This window comes from Zonotrichia leucophrys, chromosome 5 (assembly GCF_028769735.1).
Source record: "Zonotrichia leucophrys gambelii isolate GWCS_2022_RI chromosome 5, RI_Zleu_2.0, whole genome shotgun sequence".
NCBI classification, from domain to species: Eukaryota; Metazoa; Chordata; class Aves; order Passeriformes; family Passerellidae; genus Zonotrichia; species Zonotrichia leucophrys.
Window position 1 is genome coordinate 21,164,054 of NC_088175.1, and position 14,512 is coordinate 21,178,565.

The 14,512-nt window shown below is 36.3% G+C and overlaps 1 protein-coding gene across 5 annotated transcripts in view; it reads right to left on the reverse strand.

Moving 5' to 3' along the window:
- Positions 1-14,512, reverse strand: part of NPAS3 (neuronal PAS domain protein 3) — a 590,252-nt gene that overhangs the window by 458,000 nt on the left and 117,740 nt on the right. The window contains exon 1 of one of the 5 annotated variants that reach the window (XM_064713743.1): positions 7,436-7,510. The exons of the other annotated variants lie outside the window; for them this stretch is intronic. Coding sequence (XP_064569813.1) covers positions 7,436-7,461 — 26 coding nt within the window. The 5' untranslated portion in view covers positions 7,462-7,510. Of the gene's footprint in view, positions 1-7,435; positions 7,511-14,512 lie in introns of those variants that run through there. 5 annotated transcript variants of the gene reach the window in all.

Below are 14,512 nucleotides of genomic sequence, written 5' to 3' on the forward strand. Positions count from 1 at the left end.
TCTTAGTTATATAAACAATTTATTCATCATAGAAGTGACTTAGAAAATCTCACTCCAGAGTTGCCAACAGCTTGATTATTTAAATATTTCAGTAAAGGGAAGATAGCTAAATTTGCTCTGAGCTTTCCAAATCCAAATAAGTGACTGGTTATTGGATACTAGAGAGTGCAGTAATCTTGAAGCACTCCTCTTTGCTTTTTCTCCTAATTCTATGCATCTTTTTCTGTTAACTGCTTTGTCTTTTGAGAAAAATTATTTATTCTTAAAAGTTGTTTTCCAAACAATAAAAAAATAAGTAGCTCTGCTTAACACTACAATTACCACTTAATTCTGCATAGCAGCATAGAATATATTACAGTCCCCAAATGATTTGAGTTATGATGTATAAAATGCTATTCAATGAAAAAGGGAAAAGACAGACAAGCAAATCTTCAGAAGAGGAGATTTAAGCAAAGAGCATGAGCTTCCTAAACTCAGAAAGGAAGCTTATTCCTTCGCTTTTGGGCATAATGGTAAAACCCTCCATCACGCAAGGTTTGTAGTTTCGTAATTGGAACTTGCACTAAGAGGGCACTGAAGAGCACAGAGGCCTGGAAGCAATATATCTCAAAATTAAATCTGGAGATATATTCAGGACCTTGACCATGAAGGGGCTGACAGGTCAACTTCACAATCAATCCTTTGTTTCTGAGTAGCCAGTGCAGTGATACTAGGATTAGGGAGATATTCTGTCTTTTTTTGCAAAATATACTTCTCTGGCAAAAGAATTTTGCTCAAGCTTGGTAATGAGACCACTTGGCAGGCCAGTGAGCAAAGCATTACAGTTGTCTAGCTTGGAGGAGATAAAACCCTGAGCCAGCTTCTCATAAACAGACAAGGATAAATATGGACAAAGTATGGTTTCATCTTTCAAATGACAGTAGGAAGTCTTAATAATCTGCCCAATGTGATATTTAAAGGACTTCACATTCCAACAGAAATATGGATGTTGAAGTGCTAATCCTGGGCTGAAAATAACATATAGACATAAAAGCTACATCAAAACTGAGGTGGTGTTAAGCTTATAGCTAGAGCCACAGAACGAAAAACTTTCATTTTACTTGAATTTAACTCCAAAAAAATCAACATAACTTATATTTTAATATTTTCAGAGAACTGATACAGACAATAAAAGTGCAGTTTGGATTTACTGCTTTAACTGGCAAATAAATTACCATGTCCTCAGAAGAGAAATGAAACTTGATATCAACCCAAAGAATTATTTCTGGCCCAAAGGCAGCATGTAAGTGTTAACTCCAACAAGCCAAAAATAGAACTCCCTAAAAACATCAGACACAACTATCATGGAATCATGGAATAGTTTGAATTGGAAGGCACCTTTAAAGACCATCTAGACCAATTCTTCCTGTGAGTGACATATTCAACTAGATCAGGATGCTCAAAGAGCCGCTCAGCCTGACCTTGAATATTTCTAGGGATGGAGCACCCACCAACACTCTGGGCAACTTGTTCTACTGCCTCACCACCCTCACTGTAAAAAACTTCCATCCTTGTATCTAATATGAATCTTCCCTCTTTTGCTTTACCCGTTGCCCTCTCTCATCTTTCTTATGAGCCCTGTTTTAAGCATCAAAAGGCCACAATAAGGTGTCCTTTCCTCGTGGTGTTCCCTCCCTTGAGTCATCTTCCTGGTGCTTCCCTGGACCTGCTCCAATGGGTCCTTGTCTTTGCTGTGCTTAGGGCCCAAGAGCTACATGCAGTTGTCTGTACGGGGTTTCATCAGAGTCTGAGATGGTGCCTGTCAAGAAGCCCAGTGTTCTTCTCACATTCTGAATAACATGCAAGAAATGAAAGCCTGCAGAGAAGCATTTTGGGTATGTGGACTAAATATGAGCATTTAGTCAAAACATCTATGTACCAATAAGTTTTACTCATATTTACACAATGTATACTGTTTGAAAGTTGAAATGCCTTTAGTAACCTCAGAAGGACAACAGAGTTGACAGCATTGGAAGGTATACTAAAAAAACTCAATGAGAATTGAAAATAAATTAATTTCAATGCTCCCCCTCTCCTTTGTCCCAGGATTTAAGTTTGCCTTCATGATGGTATCTCCTCAAGGCCTGAATTAAGCTGGTTATTTAGGTATTCAGTATAATATTGTATGTTGGTGTGACTGAAATCACTGACTGTGCGCACACATGCAGTCTAAAATTTATATCTGGATGTCAGTAAGTCAGTTCTTATAGCAATGAAAATATTTCCTGATGCTTAGTTAAGTACTTCAGAAGAAATCAGGAAGAAGTAATGAGGAGACCCAAATGGTTTAATACTTTTCATTTCCATTTTGTATTTTTGTTTCCTGCTTTTAAGCCGTGGAAGAGTAATACAGTTGATGATTCCATCATCAATTTTAAAACCAAGACAATTATAATAATTTGTTCCAACCTCCAGAAGATAGTTTTTCAGACTGTACCAAAAAGCTTGAATACAAAATCTGTAACTTGTGCTTGAGCTAAAGAATTTGGGGTTTAGGCTGGTAACAGATCTTGAAATACCAATCACACACAGAGGCTTGACATTGTAAAAATGTCTCCAACTTGGTTTAGTCACATAGGTGTCCAAAACTACTGATTTTCCCCTCCCACCTTTCTGTTGCAGACCTGTTACGGAATGTATCTGTTCTCAGATTATCATTTTAGGAATAGATAAATTGAGCTTCCTCACCACTATGGTTAGGTTTGAACTTCTGAAGTGCCTATTTAGTCCATACTGAAATAATTTTAAGCAATTAATATTCATTGACACAGAGAACTTTGCTATCCTCAAGTGTCCTGTTCTTACAGCTTATGAGGCTTACCAAAAATTCCAAAAATTATAAGCCAGTCTAGGATACTGCCCATGATTTCATAAGGTACTTCATCTGAAGTAACCGGACGACAAGATTACAAACTTCAGAACAGTCTACTGAAGTTGGAATAATCAGCCTTGAATAACATAAAAAGTTGTTAAAAACCACACCTAAATGTAATTTTTAAAATAGACTTTGGCTGCATTGTCTCATTTGACAGCAGTGATGGTAGATCCAGTTGTTATCCTAGAAAGCAGTTCTCTTCAAAATACAGAAAATATCAAAATTATTTCTCTTTTGAACTGCTAGATACCTAAAGTTGTTTCAAAAATTGTTATTAAAATATTATTTTTAGTTGAAATTGATGTAACTAACTTCCCTGGATTAAATCACTACCACTTGAGCTAGTTATGCCAATAGATACTAAACAGACAGGGCTATGCCCTCTTGGCACTGCGCAACATCCACTCCAGTTTCAAATAAGACAGAAGTATTTCTGGTACCCATCACTAATATAAATGTATTAAGTTACTCTTTACAGTAGCTCAGATCAAATAAACACTGTGTGTCTAAGGCTGTACAGACCCACACATATGTTTCTATATTGTCACCTCCTTCTCTTACTTCCCTTTCTCAGAGATAATGCTGAGCAAGAAAACTAAAACTGGAAAGCAATAGGGATTTTTTTCAAAGGAAACAATCATAAAATGTGATTTTTCAAGTGAATGTTGATTGTATAGGTTGAGTTACATATATTTATTTTCTTATGGCATATCCATAATTTGCTAGTTTGTACTTTCGAAGCTTAGCTCAGACAAAAAACACACAAACCTAAAACTTCACAACAACTGCAAGGTTGATTAACTCAGTATTAAACAAATTCTGAGCTAATTAAACTCAAAGTCAATTCAGCCCATGACAGAAGGTTATTACCTCATAAACAGGATGTACTTTAAAGTTATTAATAATACACTAACATTGCCTTTTCAAAACCTTTGATTAGCAAACAAGTGAAAATTAGCATCTGAAATTCTGTTTGTACAGACTGTAGATCAGATTATGTAAATTTTTAAATCTCCATTTTTCCACATGAAAAGGAAGCAGCTAGCAACAGCTGTACAAGTGAGAAAACAGTGCAGATATGGGGCCCTCAACTCTCAGCAACTTCAAACTCCACTGAGATCTACAAAGTGGTAACAAGGCCACATATTGTTCCATATTCTATCCTGTTGTGCACCATCAACCATGCAGATAACAGTAAAATATAAATATACAGGATGAAACTCTTAGTAGGGAAGATCTTGAATGATATTTAAAGTGCTAATTTTCAAGCCACCTAGATTGCTTCATAGTTAATTAGAAACACTCTCCTCATGTCAAAATGTGAGATTTGGTGGATGAGTTAAGCTGAAGAAAAGGAAGCCTTGCCTTTTCTCCAACAAGCTCACTTTATGGAAGAAATAAAAAGAAAAACCCAAGTCCTCTTTTAAAAATCGTTGATAATACTGTTGCATTTTCAGAATAAATTATAAACAATTCCTACACAAATGACTCTAAGTTTCTACAGGCATCAAGAACACAAGTCTACAGCCTCAAAACATTTTATGTACAACTAAGAAAGTAAAGGAACAAGGTAGATAAACACACTGAAGCCTTTTTTTGTTCTGTTGCTGATATATTATTATTTCTCACGATATCTGATAGGACTGCCACCAGTAGGTGAAACATTCTAAAAATGTTGTATGATTTATATAATTACTCAGCATATATTTATAAAATGTACATGCTTGTCAATTAATATATGGAACTAAGAAAAGTTGCATGTCTGTTAGTCTCAGAAGCAGGCACAGAATCTCCCAGGAGGAGAGAGATTTCACCAGGAGGAACAGAGCATCTGTGGGAGGAGACTCCTTGGTGTTTCAGGGTGTTCCCTGCAGAGTCTTACACATTCCTTAAAGTGATCAGCCTTCAAATAATGCACAAGATTCATCTCTTAGATGCCAAATTGGCTCCCCAGTCAAAATCCTTGAGTGTACTGTCAAAAGCAAAGAGTTCAAGAATACAAAACTAATCAAGAAAAAAAAAAGAGAAGAGAAAAATCCAAACCAACAAATTTGCCAACTGTATATAAGAAACTTTATGAAAAGTAACTATAATTAAATAAAAAAAACCCTGATGATGACAGGTACAATTTTCAGTTAAACAGCATTTGACAGACTAAAGGATACACAAGGCCAAAAAAAACTATAAAATTATACTAGTAAATCAAAAGCTTAAAATGAAAAACATAACATTCTGACACACATACTCAGCATTTCTCATCTACCTTACTGAAAGATAAAGTCAGAAAATTTAGTAAAGTAGTATTTTTCCTTATTAAAAAATAAAATTTAGATATTTCCAAGATAACACAACAAGCAAAATTTTTATTATACTTGATTATTTTCTTAATATAAAAAGCATACTTAAGCCTCTCAAAGACAGTTTCAAGTGGTAAGAGCAGATTTCAAAGTATTTGCCTTCCTGTCTGTCACCAAAGTGGTGATAAGTAAAACTGAAAAGTAATTGTTCTCAGCCTCTCTGGGCAACAAATTAGTGGAATAAATGCCCTTCTATTTGGCAGAACACTACTTGGTTTTCTCAAACAATTTGCTGAAGAGAAAAAATGAGAAGACTGAGCTTCAGGTTCTGCAAGAAAAGATGACACTTCACAAAGTAAAAATATGAAACACAGGGGTGAAAATCCAGTTCTTAAGAGAGAGCAGCTGCATTTGAACGACCAACACCAAACACAATTCCAGGGACAACCTGCAGCTTCCAGTCAAGTAAGGAAGTGCCTCAGAATTTTCAACAATCTAATCCTCAAGGGATCTTTCTGCCTCTTTTGACAGAAGACCAGGTAATCAATAGTGCCTTAATTGATCAAGAGCCACTAGAAAAAAGTTTTGATCATCTGTCCCTCATTCTCATTGCCTCACAGGGACATTAACTTTTGTCTTTGTAAAACATGCAGTTAAGTTTGACACAGAGCTCTAGTAAGGGACAGAGAAAATGTGGAGAGGGTAGGGGGGATATACATGAAAATAAATGGAGTACAAGGAGAGGACTGGCACAGTTTTTTGACAGAGTTACATCACATCCACTTGTATTCCCTTTCCTACTTCCCATGCATGCTGCTGACTTGCAGGTTTTTCCATATATTTTTCTTATTCCAAGCACTGGGATTATAAAACCCATTCATTTAAAAATGGAAAATCCTTCGAATTTGGTGTCTTCTGTCATCTACTAGCACTAAAAAAGCAATAAGTGGAATCTAGACCAGTACAGGAATTTCCAATAGAGACAGCAATATGTGCATTCATGTGTAGTCAACACTAGAGATTGTTGCTGAGCTCAGGAAAGGCAGGCAGGGTGCAAGCTTGCTGATGTGACTTTGTTCACTTCTGTTTCAGGATGGTTTACAGAATCTAGAATCCAAAGCTACTCTCTCCTCACAGTTTTTCCTCTTTGTATCTCCTTTAAGAGTTTATATGTAGAAGCAATTAATATTTCCAGCCAGCATTACCCCCAGGGTTTATCACTGGTTCTTTGGGTCTGCTAGAGCAGAATGGTGCGAAACCTTCTGTTGCTCTGGGCACCCTGATCCTAATTTTATATTCTCTGACTAATCTAGCATAGCATATCTGTACTCCATCAACTGCAAATACCTGAAGAGAAAAAGGATGCGGCATTCCATAAGGAGCAAACATCACTTGAAATCCCTTTATTTTAGGTATGAAGCTGCACACTATGAGGAAAGCAAGTGTTAAGACAGGAGTGAGATGAAGCATAAATATGTTCATATAGATTCATATGATTTGTCATGAGGTCACTGGGTTCAAAGGCACCTTAAAAATCACCCAGGTGTATCCCCCCACTATGGGCAGGGACACTTTCCACTAGAACAGGTTGCTCAGAGCTCCATGCAATCTGGATTTGAACATTTCCAGGGATGGGGCAGCCCCAGTCCCTCTGTGCATTCTGTTCCAGTGCTTCACCACTCCCATGGCAAATCATTTTTTCCTAGAATCTAATGCTAACCTACTATCTTTCAATTTCAAGCCATTCTCCCATGTCCTGCTTATGTGAATAGTCCTTCATCTTTTGTGCAGGCTCCAGTCCAGTACTGAATATAGATATTTTAATTATTTTTCACTTTTTGTCTTACCATCTCTTCTAAACACTAACACCACAAATATAAAAAACCAAATGTAGATGTTCCTGCTCAATGCAGGGGGTTGAAACATGTGACCTTTAAGTGTGTCCCTTTCAACACAAACTATTTTCTAATTCTATGATTAAAAACTCTAGATAGGAAGCACTAAGTTGTCTGAGCAATAACAGTATTCCATTATTTTACATATAAGTATTTCTGTACTCTAGGCAGTCTAATTAGGCGCCTAATGACATGTAATTCCTGAATGTCCATTTAAAGTTGTGAATTCTGTCAAAGAAATTTCCAAAAGTATCAGATAAAAAAAAAAAATTAGTGTTATTTATGAAAAAAAACTGTCCTTTTTCATGTAGAGAAGGCAATACACGCACCTCTTGCTTTGGTCTGGAAATTTCATGGAAACACAGAGACGGGAGTTCAGGGAATTCACTACAGGAATTACTGGAAATTTGGTATGCTCCCTCTGCAGCATGTAAAGGAAGAACTTTCCCCTCTTCTGTATTCAGATCACATTTAATAGAAACTACAGCCATGGAAGAAAAAAGAATATAGTTTATTCCTTAGAGGGTCATTGATAATGGAACTTCAAACAAGAAAGGCGTGTTATGTTATCTACTTTTGGCCTCTTACATAATCAATCACTGAGTTTCAGCTGATAGTTTCTGAACTTCTCTATTGAAACCACTGACTCTGTTGGTTAACGTGTATTCTATAAAAAATTTAGCTAATCTAAATCTGAAGGCGTCTACAAGATGTCAAGCCCACCATTTTCTCAGCATAATTCCCCACAAGTGCCAGGTTTCTCTGTTGAACACACCAGGTTTCAGCTACCAGACATGAGCTCCTGTTATCATTGCCTGCTCTTTAATAGCAACAGCAGCGCCCCAGATTTTTGCCCTATGAAGGCAGTCTTGCAATATGAATCAACTAATCTTTCAATCTTTGAATATGTCACATAAATGAGTTTTCACTGAGGTCAGAAATTTTTGTCAACCTCCATCATCTGAGAAAGAGGAAAGGGCCTTTTTAGAGAAGTCTTAAAGGTATGAAAAGACAGGATCAACCAACATACTTCTTGTGTGTGAATGTTTGAAGTTTAGATCCTCACTACCTTTCATTTTCCAGTCCACTATAAATGCTGCTCCTGAGTAACATTCAGGCTTATTTCTTGCATAGATAGATCCAAGAAACACTTTAGATGTGAGCAAGGTCACAGATGACTTCTCTGTCAATATTAAAGAAAGAGCCTATCCTCATGCTCCATATGATCTCATGTGTCACAGCAGAAAGTAAGATTTGGGCTGCTACAGACAGTGTGGCTTTATTTGTTTGCATATCACCTTACTGAGCTCTTAAACAAGTCAAAATTTTCTTAAACACATTAAGTCCAGTAAAACACTTCAAGAATGATATGAAAGATGCAGTTCCAATCCTCTAGGACTGCGGACCTACTCCTCCTGACCAGGACCTTTTCCTGATCAGGCTTTGTTCACACAGCATCTGTCGGTCAGTTGGACAATAAACTCTTTCTCACAGGCAATGAGTAACACTGCTAGCAAATATATGCTTTTTTTCTTCTCATCTACTTTTCAGTGTTTACTGGTAAACAAGGAAGAGAAGTGTTTTGTTATATTAAGAGGTGTTTGTCACTCAGTCTGGCTTAACAGAAAGTTTCAAGAGAAACTTGGGCAGGTATTTTTCTTCTTTTGCGCTTAATTATGACACTGGAAATTTTCTCCAGTATCATAATTAAGCGCAAAAGAAGAAAAATAAAGAATAATAAAAGAAGAAAAATAAAATACCACTAGAACAGTAAACTCATGATGTCCAGACAGCTGCTGTTTAAAGTACTTATTCTATTTATCTTCCTGAAATTTATTTTCTGAATATTCAGTCAGTTTATAGTGAAAGAGCAAACATCTGGAAGTTGTGTGCACATAGCAGGAATCTTGTTTAATAACTATTATTGCAGGAACATAGTTTGACATTAAACCAGTACAATTTGTGCCAAAAAAGTCTTCATAAAAACCTAAAACAAAATTTTGTCTTGAAGCCTTAGTTTTGTGATTTTGTCACAATTCCATTTATGTAAAGTACAAAAGTATGTAAAAGTACTAAGTATGTAAAATACTTCAGAATACTTTGTCCACAATTCTTTGGCAAGAGTAAATATGCCATTTATATAAAGCAGAGAATTTCCAATTTATACCAAGATACTGCTAAATTTCAGCACTAGAACTTTAATTCCATAAGTTAACATACTCTGTAATCTGCAGGTTACAAAGAATGGGTCAAGATGCACACTGTGTTGGATAATCCATTCATTCCTAAAAAAGAACAAATTCTCTTTTTCATAAACCTATGCTGTTTATGCACAAAAACTTTGATGTATATATTGTTGCACAATCAGGATTAAAACAAAATTGTTTCTAATAATCAGACCAGAGCCAATGAACTCAAAACTCTTCACATCTCTGCTGAGCAAAGCAGAACTACAAATAAACAAAAAACATCTAAAATAAATATACATTAATATTTTATTACATACAAGCTGAAAGTAAGCAGAAAACTGTATATGAACTTTGTATTTATATGAAGTTCTGTCTTGCAATTTACCAAATTTCACTGGCTGTAATATACTCTTCAGGTAAATCCAGCATTTTCTTTTTTAAATATATAAATAGCTAAATATTAGGAAGAGCTGCACCTGAAGTATACTTTAAACCACTTATGAAGCTTTTGGGGAAACATGATCCTAGTGTAATCAAAATGGTATTTTCATAACATAAAATCAATAATAGAAGGCATGTTCTTTTTGTGCAAAGGTGGTGTGTTTTGAAAATATTGCCATGTAGTATTTACGGTAACAGCTGTACAGTTAAACTTTAGGCACAAACTGAACTGCAGAGGATCTGCTGCATAAATATAATTCCCATGGCAACTAAGTGTGCTACTAGATAACAGAGAAAAAAGGATTTATGTGTTTGCTGAGCTGTCTTGCCCTAGAGGAATTCTCCAGGCAAATGCAGGCCACCTGCCACATGTTATATTAAGCTCAACCTTCTGGACTTATTTCCAAATCTACAACAAAAAGGTCCACCAAGTTTCATTTGAAGTTTCCCTGTCATGGTCCCAGTCACTCCAAAATACATGGTTCACTGTTCAATATGCTTTCTATATTGCAACAGAGATGTTTAACCATGAGTAATTATGTTTCTGGTAGCAATTTTTTTAATCTAAATCCTCCACACAAAGTGGGCCAGCAATCTGAATCTTCAAATTCATTTAAACTTTTGTCCATTTGTACTAAGGCTCACTCTAAAGTGTCTGTCATTTTTAAAATCAACCAAAAATATTCCTGTCTTAATATTATAAGGAAAAATATTTGGGTCAGATCATTCAAATAGTATCTTTCTATATAAAAATGTATTAATGGTTGACTTGCCTTCATATGCAGGAAAAAAACCCAAAAAAACAAACAAAAAAAACCCCACCAAACATTTTTGCTGGAATACATCACTAATAGAGACACACTGCTTGGGAATGCTTGAAGTTGGAAAACTATACTGGGAATGATGGAAGACCACTAAAATAGTAGGAAAATACAATCACTTGGCAAGCAATAGGCAAACTTAATGCAGATAATGCCACCAAGTTATCAAAGGGCCAGAGTATGTGTGAAAGTGCACAACTTTTACAGTGTTTTCCTTGTCAATTTTGCCTCTTGGAGATTGACTTAAAAAAACCACCTTTTTTTAACAATCAAGACTGTCCCTAGGCACAAGCTCCAGAAAAGAAACTGCTTTGCTCAATTGTCCTTGCTGGGAAAACCCTGTGGCACTTTAAAGAGGCATCAGAGCTTGCCTGAAACAACATGAACTTGAGCATGGGAACAATGCCCTATACACACTTTTTGGGTGGCTTGAAAATCTACTGCATTGCTAAGTCCATGGTCAGCAGCAAGACTGCCAAGAATTCGGGTGTCTACACTTATGATACACCTTTGTATTATCCTTCCAAAGCCTCCATGCAAGATATGGACAAGCCATGAACATGGGCTTCCTGCTGTTCTACCGCTTGTGCTCATCTCTCCAGAGCTGTTTATTTACACCCCACCCCAGCCTCACCATCTTGCTGCAGCTCCATGTGAACCATGAACCTGAACCAAAGTCCACAGAAGTTAAATCCTTGCTCTTGTTTGAGCAGGTAACTTATAAGTGCAGTGTTTTAACAAAGAGAAAAATAAATAATTTTCATGAACTTATGTTGCAGTGGTCACAAATTAATATGTCTTCAGGATAGCCATAAAGTATTTGCATTAAAATGACAAACTGCTTGTGCAAGGACAGGAAAAGAGGAATACTTTAGAGAACACTTGTTCATCTCTGCAAAATAATATCTGTATTATATAAAACCACTAAAAAAACAGTGCACAACAGAAATGAGTTAAGGATCAATATGACATTACCAGATAAGAATATGCATTTTCAATACTAATAATACTTCATATGCTCTAAGGATTTTTTTTTTGTTGTTGTTGTTTTGTTTTTTTTAAAGGGTAAAATAGAAGACTAACATTAAGTATTATTCTGACTTGGATTTTCTTAGAAGCAATCACACAAAATACTTCACCAATAGATATGACAAATGCACTTTATATTTCAATGTGTCAAACCATTTCAATACTCAGAAACTATGTTGAAGCTGGCAGGCAAACAGACTATATTAAATTTTTCTCTGGAATCGACTTCCATTCTGTACTGAATTACTGGAATTTTAGTGACCCTAAAAAAGGTTGTCAAAAATAATATTCAACACAGAGCTTCCAAATCTAATGCTCTATTACACCTACTTCACATAAAATAATATTGTTTCAATATAAGCTAACCAGTCAAGAACAACATTCTATTTGTACTTGTAATTTTGCATACAGTTTTATATTGATTTGTCACAGTATTTTTAAATGTACCTTCTCCTGAAAAAAATAGTCAGAAGTTACACTTGGTGATTCACTTTGTTGCAGACTTGATACAGTTGGGAACTCTTTTTAAACAAATAAATGAAAATCTACCAATATGGGACTGTAAGCATGTTAATAGCTATTTCAAAACTCTGATTTTTCAAGACTCCTATTGACTTGCACATCACAAAACTCTCATAAAAACTGTTTTAGTGCCACAAAAACAGTTGTATTTACAAATCACTTAACTTTTCCTTCCATTTAACTCAGTGCTCTCTCTGCACAATGAAATTCAACGGCAGCATTTATTCGCTGCCTTGTTTTTTGCCTTGTTTTCCCCACAATCAACATTTTACTATCTTACTTTAAGACATCTTCAGCTCTGGTACTGTTAGTACTATCCATACTAATAATGCAAAAAAATTCAAGAATAAGGCCATTTACCTGCTCACTATTAATTCCAACCATTTCTTACTGTTTAATCCCTACTGTTACAAAATGCTGTAAGTAAAGTGAGCACAGAATTACAGAATCACAGAATGTTCTGAATTGGAGGGGATCCACCAGGATCATCATGTCCAGCTCTTAAATACCACTAAGCGTAGCAGTGTCTTTTCTCTTGTATCCACTGGTGTGATAGATGCACAGAAGTCATAAGATCTCAGTGTGCTCCACTTAGAAAAGGGAATTCAATCATATATCACAGCTCAGGAGGAGGCGTGGGTAAATCCACAGCAGCTTGGTAAGCAGCACAGAAAGCCCATCAGCAGCTTAACTCTGTGACAGACCCAGAGGCAACTTGAGAGCTGTCAGCACAACTGCCTGTGAAGCTCACAAGGGAAGCAATAGCCAATTATGCCCCATGACCTGCTACTGGAAAACACAGTGAGAAAGATAACAAATCAAGGTCTTGAAAAACTATTCAGAAAAACTATGTCGTTTACTTCCTACCGAACATGCATCACACTTCGAGCTTTTATTAAAGGGGTAGCATTCAGTGACCATGCTCTGCCTGACCCTTATGAAAAGGGACCACACCTTCAACATTCCCTACCTGGATAAAAACATACATGCCCTTCATCTGGAAGCTAAGCTTGAGTAACACCTGCAGAGAATTAACACTTGGATTTCTGTTTTGGTTACTTGGCATTGCTGTGTATGATCAGCACCAAACCCAAACTAGACTCTATTAGAAAGGAATTAAGCCTACTTGTAAATTTTTTTCCATCCAGCCCTTCAGATGGGTGGGTCTGAGTAGCTACAAAAATTAATTGGGAAAAATATTTCTTTTGCTCAGAGCAGCAAATAAAATTAAACAGAAAGAGGTTGTGCTGATCCTCATTACCTGATCTACCTCCTTCCTCTGGCCAGCACTGTTTCCCTACCTTCACTGTTACATGGGGTTCCCTGGTACACCAGTCTAAAACCAAGCTGAAGTGCAGGCTCAGTGAACTACGCTGAAGTTGTGCACACAACACCAACATCACCAGTGACCTGCAAGTCGAGCCCAGAAACATTTCTAATTACTCTGTGTCTAGCAAGAGTCATTCATGGATTCAATCTGATCTACAGAAGCTAATAAAAATTTCAGCCTCTGGCTTCAACGAGGATAGCATCAAGCCATTATATGTCTAGGTTAAAATAATCATGTTGAGAGGTGTAGTACATAGTTTATGCCTGTGTTTTACTACAAAAACATCCTTACAGTTTATTTGCAGGCTTAAGCAGTGTTTTGAAGATATGCAAGCCTTTGGAATCAGTATGCAGGATGAATTTCACTCTTTCACCAAGGTAAGAATATTTGATTTGCAGGTAACATGCAAAGTAGTTATGTTATAAGCCATAAGCACATGCAAGGTATCTGAAGCACACTGACTGTGCGTTATTTAAACAAACACTAACAAAAGGGCAAAAAAATTAAAGCACTTCAGTTAACTAAAGATGTAGATTAAATAGTTGTCTCACATGCAGAAACCTAACTCTTCATCAACCCCCAAAAGGAACAGAAGTAACTGACATGCTGGTTTAAACTGTCAGTTGCAAAACATGCCTCATGTTTTGAAACAGAACAAAATGTGTGGGAGGCTATGGAATATGCAGACATAGCATTTAAGGATGATGACCAGGGTTATTTTACAGTTCTATGACCATTTTGGTGTCTAGTGTGGCAGGAGCCCTCTCTGGGGTAGTGATCCAAAACACTTCATTCTACAGGAAGGGTTTTCTGAGCAGGAAGCAAAATTGTGGCCTTTTAAAATGACTAAATCTCTAGAGTTCATGGTATCACATATCAACCAAAATAAAATTAAATCCCTGATTTTAAATACTAATTCCTGTTAAACCATAATCATGCAAATAATTTTCTCTAGTTAATGTATCACTAAGCCAACTAGAAAAGGGGTCAAATTTACCAGATTATTCACTTAAATGCTTTGGTGGCCAAACTCTAGATCAAGTTTTCTAAACTGTGAACCAAACTATGCAGTTG